The sequence below is a fragment of the Ichthyophthirius multifiliis genome (assembly GCF_000220395.1).
Source record: "Ichthyophthirius multifiliis unplaced genomic scaffold scaff_1120509251364, whole genome shotgun sequence".
Lineage (NCBI taxonomy): Eukaryota > Ciliophora > Oligohymenophorea > Hymenostomatida > Ichthyophthirius > Ichthyophthirius multifiliis.
This window is the reverse complement of record NW_004085945.1, coordinates 24115-39140: the sequence shown is the minus strand read 5'-3', so window position 1 is coordinate 39140 and position 15026 is coordinate 24115. Positions and strand designations below refer to the sequence as shown.

The 15026-nt window shown below is 20.4% G+C and overlaps 5 protein-coding genes across 5 annotated transcripts, besides 30 other annotated features; 3 read left to right on the top strand and 2 right to left on the bottom strand. All coding sequences in view use genetic code 6, as the record gives it.

Moving 5' to 3' along the window:
• Positions 1 to 66: 66 nt before the first annotated feature.
• Positions 67 to 4782, top strand: IMG5_189640 (hypothetical protein; the record flags this gene model as incomplete). The annotated part of the gene is made up of 3 exons (XM_004025166.1): positions 67 to 1057; positions 2357 to 4389; positions 4492 to 4782. The coding sequence occupies 3 exons, from the start codon at positions 67 to 69 to the stop codon at positions 4780 to 4782; spliced, it is 3315 nt and encodes a 1104-aa protein (XP_004025215.1).
• Positions 1284 to 1331: a microsatellite.
• Positions 1764 to 1823: a microsatellite.
• Positions 4783 to 4880: 98 nt separating the features above from the next.
• On the bottom strand, positions 4881 to 6799 carry IMG5_189630 (protein kinase domain protein; the record flags this gene model as incomplete). Its single annotated transcript, XM_004025165.1, has 2 exons — positions 4881 to 6149; positions 6280 to 6799. The coding sequence occupies 2 exons, from the start codon at positions 6797 to 6799 to the stop codon at positions 4882 to 4884; spliced, it is 1788 nt and encodes a 595-aa protein (XP_004025214.1). The 3' UTR covers position 4881.
• Positions 6170 to 6267: a microsatellite.
• Positions 6201 to 6278: a microsatellite.
• A 65-nt stretch (positions 6800 to 6864) lies between the features above and the next one.
• Positions 6865 to 6919: a microsatellite.
• Positions 6920 to 7290: 371 nt separating this feature from the next.
• Positions 7291 to 7323: a microsatellite.
• Positions 7292 to 7321: a microsatellite.
• Positions 7324 to 7480: 157 nt separating the features above from the next.
• Positions 7481 to 7536: a microsatellite.
• Positions 7481 to 7538: a microsatellite.
• A 20-nt stretch (positions 7539 to 7558) lies between these two features.
• On the bottom strand, positions 7559 to 8065 carry IMG5_189620 (hypothetical protein). The gene has a single exon (XM_004025164.1). It carries the CDS (start codon positions 8018 to 8020, stop codon positions 7700 to 7702), a length of 321 nt encoding a protein of 106 aa, XP_004025213.1. The 5' UTR covers positions 8021 to 8065; the 3' UTR covers positions 7559 to 7699.
• Positions 7985 to 8011: a microsatellite.
• Positions 8020 to 8065: a microsatellite.
• Positions 8041 to 8085: a microsatellite.
• Positions 8086 to 8396: 311 nt separating this feature from the next.
• On the top strand, positions 8397 to 8986 carry IMG5_189610 (hypothetical protein). Its single transcript, XM_004025163.1, has one exon. It carries the CDS (start codon positions 8471 to 8473, stop codon positions 8879 to 8881), a length of 411 nt encoding a protein of 136 aa, XP_004025212.1. The 5' UTR covers positions 8397 to 8470; the 3' UTR covers positions 8882 to 8986.
• Positions 8399 to 8451: a microsatellite.
• Positions 8430 to 8471: a microsatellite.
• Positions 8979 to 9030: a microsatellite.
• A 291-nt stretch (positions 9031 to 9321) lies between these two features.
• Positions 9322 to 9392: a microsatellite.
• Positions 9323 to 9381: a microsatellite.
• Positions 9336 to 9423: a microsatellite.
• Positions 9343 to 9407: a microsatellite.
• A 207-nt stretch (positions 9424 to 9630) lies between the features above and the next one.
• IMG5_189600 (thioredoxin, putative) lies at positions 9631 to 10755 on the top strand (the record flags this gene model as incomplete). The annotated part of the gene is made up of 3 exons (XM_004025162.1): positions 9631 to 9695; positions 9784 to 10383; positions 10542 to 10755. The coding sequence occupies 3 exons, from the start codon at positions 9631 to 9633 to the stop codon at positions 10753 to 10755; spliced, it is 879 nt and encodes a 292-aa protein (XP_004025211.1).
• Positions 9701 to 9782: a microsatellite.
• Positions 10287 to 10340: a microsatellite.
• Positions 10288 to 10379: a microsatellite.
• Positions 10316 to 10371: a microsatellite.
• Positions 10756 to 10800: 45 nt separating the features above from the next.
• Positions 10801 to 10880: a microsatellite.
• Positions 10881 to 11027: 147 nt separating this feature from the next.
• Positions 11028 to 11075: a microsatellite.
• An 814-nt stretch (positions 11076 to 11889) lies between these two features.
• Positions 11890 to 11971: a microsatellite.
• Positions 11972 to 12356: 385 nt separating this feature from the next.
• Positions 12357 to 12397: a microsatellite.
• Positions 12398 to 13536: 1139 nt separating this feature from the next.
• Positions 13537 to 13599: a microsatellite.
• Positions 13600 to 14552: 953 nt separating this feature from the next.
• Positions 14553 to 14611: a microsatellite.
• Positions 14612 to 14619: 8 nt separating this feature from the next.
• Positions 14620 to 14663: a microsatellite.
• Positions 14664 to 15026: the final 363 nt, after the last annotated feature.

The window sequence follows — 15026 nt, the reverse complement described above, 5'->3', positions numbered from 1 at the left end:
ACAACAATATAAAAATATATTAAAAATATAATAATCCAAAAAAAACATAAAAAATAAATAATAAGAATGTATTATTTAATTTTATTAATAATTACATTATAAATTTCCGTTTTATTATGCGATAATGGTACTTAAGAATACAAAATTTGTGCTAATTAACCAGTTTCCAAACTTACTTAATTTTGTATTCTAAGAGGTTATAAAATAAGTGCTGATGGTAAAACATTTTTACCAATCACTGCAGATTAATGTTTGAATCTTCCAGTAAAATAATAATGTTCTTTAGCTTGTAGAGATTACGGTTATGTATATAGTGGTACTGGAACAGATACTGATTGTGCAGTTCCCACTACATGTTAATCTTCTACAGATGTTTGCTGTCCTTTATGTATAGATTAAGGTTTCTAAACAGTATCTAAGACATGTTAATGTCCTTAGAAATATATTGTAGGCATTTAATGTATATCTCTAGGATGGGATTATTGTATCAAATACAGTAAAAACGACGTCTGCCCTTCCGATTGTATAAGCAGAGGTTATGTACCTAACGAAAATTCAGGATGTTTACCACCAAACTATTTCACATGTTATAATTAACCTGTATGTTTTGATGGATAAGATGGTAAAATGGCCTGTGTAGACTATGGATGGATTGCTTAAGAAGGAAATATATGTAATTTAAATGAATAAAACAGATGCTACAGTTCAAGTGAAGGATGTAGTGATTTAAATATAAATAAAAACGGCTTTTGTATAGATTCTGGCTTTTAAGATATAAACGGATAGTGCTTATGCGTGAGTCCTAATTATGAATATAATTACTATTGCTGGTAAAATGCCGTATCCTGGGATTTATGCTATAAATAAACAGATAAATGTCCTTAAAATTGTATTGATGGTGGATTCATTAATTTTACTAATTTAGATGGTAGTTTTTCATGTTTACCTCCTTAAAATTGCGATACATTGGATAAATGCACTTTAGCTTGCATTGCTTATGGATATTAATAAGTTGGTAAAAAATGTTAAGCTCCTCAATGCCATTCATAGCTTGCTTGTAATCGTTAAACTAGATATTGTAGGGATTAAGGGTTCCATAATATGAGTGAAGATGGAAAAAGTCACTGTTAATGTACTCCTGATATGAAGGAAGTAAATAATAAATGTGTTTGGATTGATTAATAGGGCGAAAAAAAATTTTAAGAATAAAAAATTTCATTTCTACAAAAATATTTTTAATATTGATTTTATTTTTTAATTATTAAATAAATATTTGTTATTTTTTTATTAAGATTATAAATTTAATTTAAATTATAAAGATTATTAAAATTTTTATAATTATTATTGATAACCTTAAAAAATATAAATTAATATGAAATATATATTGAAAAATGTTATTAATATATAGAAAGAATAATTTTAGTTGTTAATTTATGTATTTTATATAAAAAGAATATAAATTTGATAAATATAATTAAAGAGAATTATAATAAAAAATAAAAATATTTAATATATACATAATATATAAAAAAAATAATTAAATGAGTATAAATAATTTTGGCATTTAAGAAATAAAGACATACAATTTTAAAAATAGAAACTAATGTAAATAAAAAACAACAAATAAATAAACACAAAATAATATGAAAATATATATAAAATAATGTAAAATTAAAAGAAAAATAACTATAGACATAGATAAAAGAAATAAAAAAAAAAAAAATCACAAACATAAATGATTAATTATTAAAAAGTAAAAAAAAATATATATTTATATATATATTAAATATATATATATATATATATATATATATTTAATATATTTATTTTATATTCTTAATTTAAAAAGTTATTTAAGATACCTAAATAAACTATAAAACAACATATTAATATATATATATATAAACTCACATAACCAACCATTAATTAAACTTAGAATATATCCAATAATATTATCCTTTTGCTACTCTAGAAACAATTCTAGATTTTTAACAAGAATAAAATTCCTTTCAAAAGATTATCCTATAATAAAATACATAAAGCTCATTAATAATAATTCTAGAAAATTCTTCAAATATAATTTTATTTTTTTTATCTTAAAACTCTTTTTTTCCTTTAAGATTACTTAATATAACCCTTTAGACTCCTATATATCTTTAAATATTAAATTAATTTAAAACTCAATAAAATTATTAATTAAACCCTAATAATTGCGAAAACCTATAATAGCATCAAATAATTAACGACTAATCTTTGAATTAATAAAAATCTATACTCACAGATCGCCTCAAATAACTAAATTCTTAAATAATAACATAAAAATCTACCCATTAATCTTCCCTATCTCTTAAAAAAGATGACCAAAACTCTAAATTATGGAACGGTTTTTACAAGAAAACCTAAAAAGAGCGTCTTGACCAGCTTTAAAAGCTCTATTAAAATCTCGAAACTTCTTGCTTTGAAGACGGAGGCTTAACTCTTGACCGAGCAAACCTTATGGTAGAAAATTGCATTGGAAAAATATCTCTTCCACTAGGACTTGGCCTTAATTTTAACATAAACGGGAGCTATTTTACCATTCCAATGGCTGTAGAAGAGCCTTCGGTGATCGCTGCTGCTTCTTCAGCTGCAAAATTCATCGACGAGCAAGGCGGCGGGTTTAAAACATACTCCACGAAACCAATAATGATCGGATAGATTTAGTTTTCTGAATTGGATGTTGTAAAAACTTAATTTTTAATCGAAAATCATAAAAACGAAATAATTTCCTTTGCAAACGAAAGTTGCCAAAATATTGTAAACCGAGGAGGAGGTGTAGAAGACATAAAAATCCAAATTTTAAATGAATCCGATAAAATTCTCAAAAACACCAATATAGACCTAATTCCCTAAAGCTCCATAAATAACAACCAGAAACAAATGTTCATAATTAATTTACATATAAACGTCTGTGATTCAATGGGCGCAAATATCGTAAATACAATCCTTGAACACACTGCCCCTTATATATAGAATATAATAGGTGGAAAATTGGGAATTAAAATCCTCTCTAATCTTTGTATAGAAAGACGTTCCGGCGCTTTTTTCGAAATCCCTTTAAAAAAAATGAATTGGAAAGCCTCTTCAGGCGAAAAAGTTGCTCAAGGGATACTTGAGGCCTATAAATTTGCTCAACTAGACCCTTTTAGGGCCTCTACGCATAATAAAGGCATTCTAAACGGCATAGACGCCGTTGCATTAGCTACTGGATAAGACTGGCGATCAATAGAATCATCATGTCATGCCTTTGCGGCCTTATTTGTGAATCCAAAAGCCGGTTATTAGCCACTTACACACTATGAAATTATAAAAAATGAGAAAAATGAGCTTATTTTTAAAGGGTCTATCGAAATACCTATAGCCGTGGGTTCTAAAGGGGGTGTTTTAGCCTCTAATAGACTCTATGAAAATAATATGAAACTTCTAAAATACCCTAATGCGTAAAAACTTTCAGAAATAATGGCGGCTGTTGGATTAGGTCAAAATTTCGCGGCTTTAAGGGCTTTATCTATTGAAGGTATTTAAAAAGGACATATGAACTTACATGCTAAAAATATAGCGTTAGCAGCCGGAGTACCACCTCATTTAGTCGAAGAGGCGATTAGATATATGAAATTGAGAGGAAAAATTTAAACTGCTACCGCAAAAAATTATTTACAGGCTCATGATATGTTTTCTTAAGTTAGAATCGAAGATAATAATTTGTAATAATAACCTTTAAGTACTTTCTATGTAGAATTAGAATGCGAAAGTTTAGAGGAAAATATTATCATTCATGTAGCTTTTGACTGTTTTAGATAGGAAAAGCCTCTCCATTTATCAATAGAAAAGGAAAACAATAACTAAGAGCAAGAACTTAAAGATTTACACAATAAAATATTCGGTCCTAAAGGCTATAAATGGCTCAATAAGATATTTTCTTAACTAGAAATCGTCAAATTAAACATCGAAAATGAATAAAAATTACCCACAAGGGCCCTAGTGTATAAATTAAAGCTTTTAGTAATTATTATAGACCTCCTAGCAGCAAATCTACTAGCTTTAAATTCCCAAAAATCGATTGTAGTCATCCAACTAATAGAAAATTTCAAATAAACCAAAAGCAGTAGAAGACTTGACCTTTCTACTCTTTTAAAAAACGAACCCATAGAGATTAAATATGGTCTTTCCTTATTATCTGAGTGTATTAGAATTTTCGAGTACAATTTAGAATCTCTCGTAAAAAACGAAATTCTCAAAAACGCTTTATATTAGGAACTTTTCCTGATTTTAGAAAGCCTTATTTAAACCTATTAATACTGGGACAAGGCTTTAAACCATAATTTTTTCGACTTCAATTCTTTTTTGAAGGTAAGATAAAAAAGACTATGTGCGACTATGATTTTATTATGCGATATGTGTAATTTAAATACTGAAAATATCAATTAAAACAGTATTAATGTAATAAACTAGATTGGAAATGTGTACGAAATAGAAATTACTATAGCCAGAGATGTTTAAAAATGGAAAAGAGATTTAAATGAGAAAAATTTATTTAGTTATTGGCTTTTGGAAAGGAATATTTTCCAAAAAGAAAATATAGAAAATCTTAAATTGGAGTTTTTTGGGTTTGCGGGTAAAATCCTTAATACAAAAAGGGAAGCTATAAAATCTAAATTAGATGAAAAATTCAATATACTTTGTGATATTACATCTTAAGTTATTAGATCTTTATATAATGTTGATAATAATTAAAAATTATGATTTTTTAATTATATATTTATTTTTATTAAATAATTCAGAATGATATTAATAATAAATAAAATTATATTATTAATATTTTATATATAAATGTATATTTCCTCATAATTTCTTTTATAATTTCTATTAAACTTTACTAAGTAATTAATCAGCTTCCATTTTATCATCTTCATCGTAATAAAGTTTAAAATTAAACTACTCTTAAGTATTTTTATCTTCGAAAACGAAAGTTTCTTCAAGTGTTAAACAATCAAGGATTCTATCTGCATGAATGACTAAAGTTTTATGATTCTCCAACTCTTTTAAATTCTTAGCTTATTCCTATATACTTTACATTAACTAAACACAATAATCCTATAGTATTTATTTTAAAACTGCATCAATATTTTACGAAACATTATTACTAATAGCCTATTTAATTTAAGAATCTAATTAATTCCCAACTAATAAAGCGCTTCCTTTGATTCTCTCAAACATCGAATTAAAGTAAAGCCTAAAAACATCATGTTCTTTTTCAATATACATATAAATATCATTATAATCTTTACTAAGAATAAACTAATCCCAAAGCTCCAATTTGAAAACGTTTTCTTTTTTCTTCATTTTACTTGCTAGAAATTCAACTTACTATAATAGTTTTTTTACTAATAAAAACCCGACTATTTCGCTAATTTTAATATTTTAATTATTCATTGCATCCTCTGCTACAGAAGCCAAAAAAACATAAATATTTCTCTCATGAAGAATCCTGTTTGCGTTTCTTTTTTTAATTCTAATTTACATTTCCCTTAAAGACTCTTTAGTTTATACTTCCTCGTCTTCATTTTTTACTTCTTCCTATTATTATTATTATTAATATTATTATTACTACTCTTCTACTCTTTCTGTCTACCTCTTAATGATTGCTCCTTAATAATTTTCTTAATTACCTGTTCCTCCTTTTGCAACATTAATTGCATAGTTATTAATTTCTTATTTTTTTTCGATTTCAGAAGGATGATTAATTACTTTATTATTTTTAATATAAAATCTTGACAAATTCATTGCTATTTATCCGTTATCCTTCATTGTTGCCTCCAAATCATTTTTAATTTTATCATCTAAAAAATAGTTGATTTTATGTCCAAAAACCTCATCCCATTCAATCCTCTTCTTAGGGTCAACGACAAGCATTTTTCTTAAAACATCTTCAGTCACGGCAGATATTTTATTTATCTTTTTTGGAATTTCCAAAGGACTATTTTTTATCCTCTTTATTAAATCTATCATATTCCCAGCTGTAAAAGGTGGTTTTCCAAATAACAATTCAAACAAAACAGTTCCTATTGACCATATATCAGCTTTGTTATTATAATCTTATCCATCCAAAACTTATAAAAATAAAAATAAGTATATATATTATATATATCTATATATATAAATATATATATATATATATATATATATATATATATATTAATATATATATATATTTATTTTATATATATAACTTTATTTTACCTTCAGGTGCCATATTTAAAGGAGAACCTAACATAGTAGAAGTTAAATTGGAATTTCCTAGCAGTTTAGCAAATCCAAAATCTGCAATTTTTATATTTCCATTATGTTTTAGAATATTTGCCAATTTAAAATCTCTGTGCATAATTTTATTCTTTACCAAAGTCTTAAATGCGTTTATTATTTAAATTAAAAACTCTATAGCCTCGTCTTCTGTTAAATATTTCTTCTCTTTTTAATATTACATTAAGTCTCCTTCATTACAATATTCTAGCATTAAATAAAAATTATTAGCAGTCTTCTTTATATCATATAGCTTTATTATATTTTCGTTATTACATGTACGAAGTACTCGAATCTCATTTTCTAATAATTCATTAAATTTACCCTTTAAAAGTTCACGCTTTACTACTTTTATGGCTATGTCTTAGTTGTTTTGTTTATTATAACCTTTGTATACATCTCCGAATTGTCCTGATCCTATTTTACGCTCTAATACGTAATTATCAACTATTTTTGGCATTTTTGTTATTAAATATTTTTATTTTTTTTGAATATTTTTAAGAAATAAATTATTTAATTTTCTTTTTAAATATATTTTTTATGCATAAATAATTATTTTTAATTCATAAATTAAAATATTGTATTTTTATATTTAAAAATAAAAAAATTCCTTGTATTTTATTTTAAAAAAATAATAATTTATTGTTTAAATATATAGATATTAGAATTTATAAAATAAAAATTACTAATATTATAAAATAAAAACAATTAAATAAACTATTTATATATAACTTATTTTTTTTTTTATAAATAAAATAAATAATATTAAAAAATAATTTAATAATAAATATTAAATATCAAATATAAATAAAAATTCTATTTTAATTTATAATTAAAAAAAAAAAAGTTTTTTTTTATATTTTAATTATTTATTTTAAATACAAAAAAAAAAAAAAAAATTATTTTATTTTTAGTTAAAATTTTTAGCATAGCTAAACATATGTTTATATTAACAAAAAAAAAAAATACAAAAAAACAAAAAAAGAATATTTTATATTTATAATTAATAATATTTTATATAAATTTTTATAAATGACATATTTTTTAGAATTTTTTTTTTTTTTTTTTAAATGCTTTTTTTGTTTAAAATAAAATATGTTTTTTTTTTAAAAATAAATAAATATATATATATAAAAAAAGTAAAATATTTCAAAAACAATAATTAAAAAAAATATTTCAAATCAATAATTAAAAAAATAAAAGAAAGGAAGAAAAAATTAAAATAAAAAATAAAGAAATAACTCTTTTTTAAAACCAAAAAAAATGCAAAAAAAACAATAAAAAAACAACAACAATTTTATATTATTATTATTTTCCTTAAATTTTTATTTTTTATTTTTTTTTTTTTAAAAAAAAATATTCAACCACCAAATCCGTATAAAGTTCTTCCTTATCTCTTTAAGGCATAAACAACATCCATAGCAGTAACAGTTTTTCTTCTGGCATGTTCAGTGTATGTAACAGCATCTCTAACAACACTTTCTAAGAAAGATTTTAATACTTATCTTGAATCATCATAAATGAAAGATGAAATTCTTTTTACTCCACCTCTTCTAGCTAATCTTCTAATAGCAGGTTTAGTAATTCCTTCAATAGAAGCTTTATTTGATTTTCTAGAGTGTCTTTTAGCACCAACTTTTCCCATTCCTTTTCCTCCTTTTCCTCCTTTTCCGGCAGCCATTTTTTTGTTTTTTAGTTTTTTTTTTTTTTTTTATAATTTTTTTTTATTAAAATATTTATTTTTTAATGAGATAAACTTATATATATATATATATATGATTTCTATTAATGACATAATTATATATTAGCAATATTTTATATATATATTTATTAATAATAATTATATTTTTAATAATTTTTCCTTTATTAAAATAAATAAATGTATTATATTTAAAAAATTTAATTAAAGTTATCCATCATTTAAAAAGATAATCAATATGATTGGATAATTTAGCTAATTCAAAGATATTTAAAAAATCTTAAAAAAAGCGCATATAAAAAAAAATTAAAAATTAAAAAAAAAAAAAAAAAAAGAACCTAAAAAAAGCATTTATATTTAAAAAAAATACAATAATAAAAAACAAAAAATTAAAAAAAACAAAAACAAAAAAAAAACTCAAAACAAAAAAAAATGGCTAGAACTAAATAAACTGCTAGAAAATCTACTGGTGCTAAAGCTCCCAGAAAATAACTTGCCTCAAAAGCCGCAAGAAAATCCGCCCCAGCCACAGGAGGAATCAAAAAACCCCATAGATTCAGACCCGGAACAGTAGCTTTAAGAGAAATAAGAAAATATTAAAAATCCACAGATTTATTAATCAGAAAATTACCTTTCTAAAGATTAGTTAGAGATATTGCCCATGAATTTAAAGCTGAATTAAGATTCTAATCTTCAGCTATCCTCGCTTTATAAGAAGCCTCTGAAGCTTATTTAGTTGGTCTTTTCGAAGATACTAACTTATGTGCTATTCATGCTAAAAGAGTCACTATTATGACTAAAGATTTATAATTGGCAAGAAGAATTAGAGGTGAAAGATTTTGAGTGAGATTTTATAAATTAATTTTTATTTTTATTTTATATTAATAAGTTGATTGTGTTGCATTTTTTTTTTTAGTGTTTTAAAAATAAGTTTTCTACCATTTTTATTATAGTCTTTTTTTTATTTTACTTTTACTATTTTTTTTATTTTTTTTAAATATTCATCTCTTTTTATCACAATTTTTTTTATTTTTTTTTTGATATTTATTGTTTTTTTTTTTTTATTTTAAAATTACTTAATATTATATTATTTTTTTTTTATTTAGAATATTTTTATAATAATAAATAATTTTTCTATTTAATTATAAATAGTTTTCAATTTTTAAATGTACTTATTATGCTTTAATTAGAAATATATCCATTATTCATTAATGAAGTTTTTTAATATAATTGTTAAATTTTAATATTTTATTTAAAATGATAAATTAAAATAAATTAACTAGTATATAATAAGATATAATTATTAAATATATAATATATATTTTATTAATTAAAATAAATATTATATATTATTTAATATACTTAAAATTATATATATCTTTATTTAAATAAAATAAAATAAAATAAATATGAAAAAATAAATAATTAGATTATTGCAATACAAATTTACAAAATAATTAATAAATATAAGTAAAAGATAATTTACATAAAAATATTCCAAATAAACATTTGATTAATTAAAACAACAAGCACAATAATTTTATGAAACACAAGTTAATCCAAAAAACACTAACATAGTAGAGATTTAAAAAATGGAAGAATGGTAATAAGAAGTATTAGAATCTCCTATTCCCATAGTATTAGATTGTTATGCGGAGTAAAATATAATATTAATATAAATATATATATATATATATATATATATATATATATATATATATATATATATATATATATATATATAGTTGGTGTTAGCCTTGTAAAAAACTTGCACCTTTATTAGAAGAACGAGCAAATAATTCTTAAGCTAAATGGCGATTAGTTAAACTTAATATTGATAAATTTCCATAGTTATCCACTGCTTTATAAATAAAATCAATTCCAACTGTATATTTAATATCAAATAAAAATTCAGTAGATGGGTTTGTTGGATATCCTGATGCGGAAAAGCTTAATTAATTTTTTGAAATAGTAAATAAGGTTTCAGGTTTATAAAACACAGAATAAATATATTTATAGAAAATGAGAGAATTTTAAGATTTAATATAAAAAAATGATTTGAATGGTGCTGAAGATTCAATTAAGGACATTATGGAAAAAAACTCATTTATAAAAAATAAATATGGAGGAAAACTAGTTTGTTTATAAGCTTTAATTTAAGTAAAATAAGGAGATAAGGTTAAGTGCTAAAATTATATAAATGAAGCTAATAGTAAATATAGTTTGGAAATTTAAAATGATGATGAAGTAAAAATATATATATAAAAATAAAAAAATATATATATAAATATAAAAAATATATTAATATATATAAATATATATTAATATGTATATAAATATACAGTGTAAATAAATTTTAAATGAAATTGATATGCTTATTTTATAATTAAATAATAAGTTATAATAAAACCCAAAATTAGAAGAATTAATATCTAAAGTTAACTTAAATCCACAAGATTTATCACTTGTTTTCGATTTGGCTTAAGTTTAAAATGAAAGTTAGCTCTATGAAGATTCTATTTAAAATTTGTTATATGTATTTTTCATTTTTTTATTATGATATTTTACTTTTATTTACTTTCTAGATTATAAAAGTCGATAGAAATTGGGAAAATAAAAAAGCGAATAAATTTTTAATTGAAATATTTACTAAATTAGGAGTTTCAAATAAACTAACTATTGAGGGTAGAAAAAGCTTATAAAAAATTTTATTTTGAAAAATCTTTAATTTATTTAATAATATCCATTTAAAATTTATTAAAATATATATATATATATATATATATATATATATATATATATATAAATAATAAAACATTATATATTAAATATTATATATATAAATAAAATGTTTTTTTTCTAAAAATCTATTTAACTTTATTTATTATCATTATTAATATTAAATACAATAAAATTTTCAGTAATTTAACAAAAATGTAATATATAATATATTTTAATATAGAATTGTTATTTTTTAAGTAAAAACTAAATATATATATATATATATATATATATATATATATATATAATATATATAAATAAAATATAAAATAATTAGAATTTTTTAACATTACTTTATAATTATATTTTTTAATAATAAAGTTAATAAAAATTAATGTAATAAAATTTTTTTAAATCATTAGATTAGAATACCCTAAAATTCCATAATTTTAAAATCTAAGATGAATTTAAATTTTCAGATATTTAAAACTATACAAATCCCGTAGGAAATTTAATTTCTCCTAAAAATCATTTAATATAATAAATAAACATAGAAAAATTAGATCGAAAAAAATATTAAAATTAAATAATAACTTAAAATTCTAGGATCGAATGCAATCAAAAAATTAAAAATTTAGATTTAGTTCCATAAGGCTATCTATTCCATTATAAAATTCTGAAAATAAATAATACTTAGTATCACCAGATAATATTATTAAAAGTTTTTCACAAAAATCTATTAATAATATCTTAAATAATCGAAATTCATAAAAAAATAATTCAATTTATCCACAAAAAATATAACTAATAAATAGTAGTTTATCAATAAACTCATCTGTATACAATTATAATCCAGGAATATGCTGGAATTTCATAAAAAAATTAGCAAAAGTGATAAAATTTATAGATTCTATAAAAAAAGTAAATATTTATTAAAGCTATTACAATATAAAAGAAGACCATATATAATTAATAAACGATAAAGCAAATTTTTATTAAGAAAATAAATAAAAAAATATAAAATAAATAAATCTTTAAATATTAAAATTATTAGAATATTTTGAAAAATTAATTATTCATTTCCTATAATTTAAACAGATTCAATTTTTATATAATATTTAAGTGTAAATTATATATATTTATATATATTATATATATATATATATATATATATATATATACATATACATATACATATACATATACATATATTATTCTTTTTTAATACATATTTTTTAATAATTATAAAAACACAATTAAAAAAACTCACAATTTTTTTTTCAATAAAATATAATTAAAAGAATATATTTTTTTTATAATATATATAAAAAATTATAATTTTTATTTGCGAAAATTTTCATTTTTCATTTTTTGTTTATTTTTTAATTTTATAATTATTTAATATATTTATATATATTAATATAAAAAAAGATATTGTTTTTCTTTTTTACTTCAATATTAATATTTATAATTCCTTTGAAAATATCTTTTTATGAATTAAACTCATTTGACGATTTATATTTTTCACTATAATATTAATAACTATTGAAATTTTCATTAATATACATACACACTTCTTATTACGATTAAGGCTATTTATAAAATAATAGAAAAAAAATATTAAAATAATATATAAAACATTAATTACTAATTGACATAACAAATATATCTGGCTGTGTATTATATTATCTTAACTAATAATACATTTTATTTTTATTACTAGTTTTTTTAAAGATTTTAAGATTCCAAATATACAGAAAAAACATTGATTAATATTTTTAAATTCAATAAAGATTCCCTATATAATATACTTTATCTAATCTATTATTAATGATAATGTTTCTAGCCCATATAATAGCCTGTGGATTCCATTTAATAGGAATAACCGAAATTTAACATTCGATAGCCGAAAACTGGATGGAATCTTTATAAATTGTAAATTCAGATTGGTAAACTAGATATATAAATGCAATTTATTTTTCATTTATAACTATGGTTACGGTAGGCTTTGGTGATATAAAGCCTATTTCTAATATCGAGAAAATATATGTTACTGGCATGAGTTTAATTTCTTCTCTAATTTTCGCTTATACTGTAAATACAATAGGCTCTGTTTTTTAAGATATTGTTTAATAAGAAGCTGGATATAAGTAAGAAAAATACGATATATCTATATATATGAGATAAAGATAAATAAATTCGAAATTATAAAATTAAGTTATGAGGTTTCTGGAACATATGAATTAAAAATAAGCTGAGGCTCCTTCCTGAAAAAGGACAGAGAATTTTGAAAAAAATCTCTAAAAAATTGAATGATGAAGTCTATAAGGATTTCTTTGGGAAAATAATTCTTAATTCTAAAATTTTTAAGTTTAATTTCTCAAATGAATTCCTTAATGAACTTGCTTCTTAAGTAAAAGAAGCACTTTATGGACCAGGAGAAGTCATTTTTAGTAAAGGTGAGAAAGATCATAAAATATTTTATGTAAATAAAGGATAAGTGGAATTATTTTTAGAAAAACATATAAAAATAAATGAAGGGAATAATAATAAATATACATTTGATATTATTAATGTTTTTTTTTTATTTAAATTTATATAATTTTTATTTTAAAAAAAAAAAAATATTAGAAAGGAGAATTATTTGGAGAACAAAATTTTTTTACTGATTAATCAAGAAATACTAACGCTAAAAGTTTAACAGTTTCACATTTAATATATTATACATAATAATATTTCTTACAAATATTAAAATAATATCCAAAAGACTATGTAAAATATATATATATATATATATATATATATATATATATATATATATATAATATTTATTATTATATTATCAGGAAAAATTTTGTTAAATTCGACATGAAGTATTATTTTATAAAGAAGAAATAAATATTAGATGCGCAGTTTGCAAAAAATTCCGACATTCTATAATAAATTGTCCATATATAAATTTAAATATGTACAAAGGAAATGTTATTCATAAAAACATACGTTCTTTTCCCAATGAAAGGAATGAAGGACTTTATTTTAGAGAAAAAATAAATAAATAAACTGTTTGTCATAAAAGGATAAAATAAGGAAAAAACTAATAAAAATAAGGGAATTTTATATCCAATTGAAATAAAATGGCAAAAATATTTCGGGATAATACAATATAAATATAATAGAGGAAAAATTCGAAATAAAAAATAAATAAAATTACAAAACTGATAAAAATTTCTTCCTAGAAACTCCCAAACTAATAATTTCTTCATAAAAGGAAATACTCATAGAAGAGGAAGAAGACGAAGAAATCTTACTTTCAGAAGAATACTAAGAAGAAGAGGAAGAAGACCAATAATACATGCTAGAATATGAAGAATCATAAGATGAGTAATAACATAGACACAAAACAACTTCATCTTCTTCAAGTAGTTCTTTATAATCTTCTAATTCTTAAGAATAATGTATAAAATAAAGTGATTAATAAATAAAAATCGAAGATTGTATAAAAATATAAAGCAGTCTGGCTAAAAAATAACATTTCTAGTTAGAATTAAAAGACTTAAAATATAAAAAATAAATATCAGAAAAAAACAATCAAAATTTAAACGAAATAAACTGTTTAGAATATTTACATAAATATTAATTAAAAAAAAATAAAGGTTATAGACAAAAATCGAATAGTTTTAGAATTTCATAGATTATTTCAATTGAAGGACAAGATGTATTATAAATTAAAAAAAAAAAAATATTAATAAAATAACCTCATTTTCAAGAAAAAATATATAGACAAAAAATATAGAATTTTTTAAAGATATTAATAATAAATAAAAATTTTTTGAAAATAATAAAATAAATAAAGTAAATTAATATATAAATATATATATATTTATATATATATATATAAATATATTATTTTTTTTTAATATATTATTTTTTGCATCTACTTTTTTTATAGTATTTAGTTTATTTATTTTATTTTTTTTTATATATAAAGTCTAAATAAAGTATATTTAATAATTTAAACTATACTAAAAATTAAATAGATAAAAACTTAGATAATAACTTATTAGAATTTAAATAATTTTTAAATTAAGAACAAAACTATTAAAGTTATCATATTTAATAGCCTTTAAAAACAATTTTAACAAATAATTTATTTAAATAAAAAATTATAAATTTATAATCTATTACAAATAATAATAATTATATAATAAATAAAAAACTTGTAAATAATTTATTAACATAAACATAATTGAAAATTGAAGAAAATATA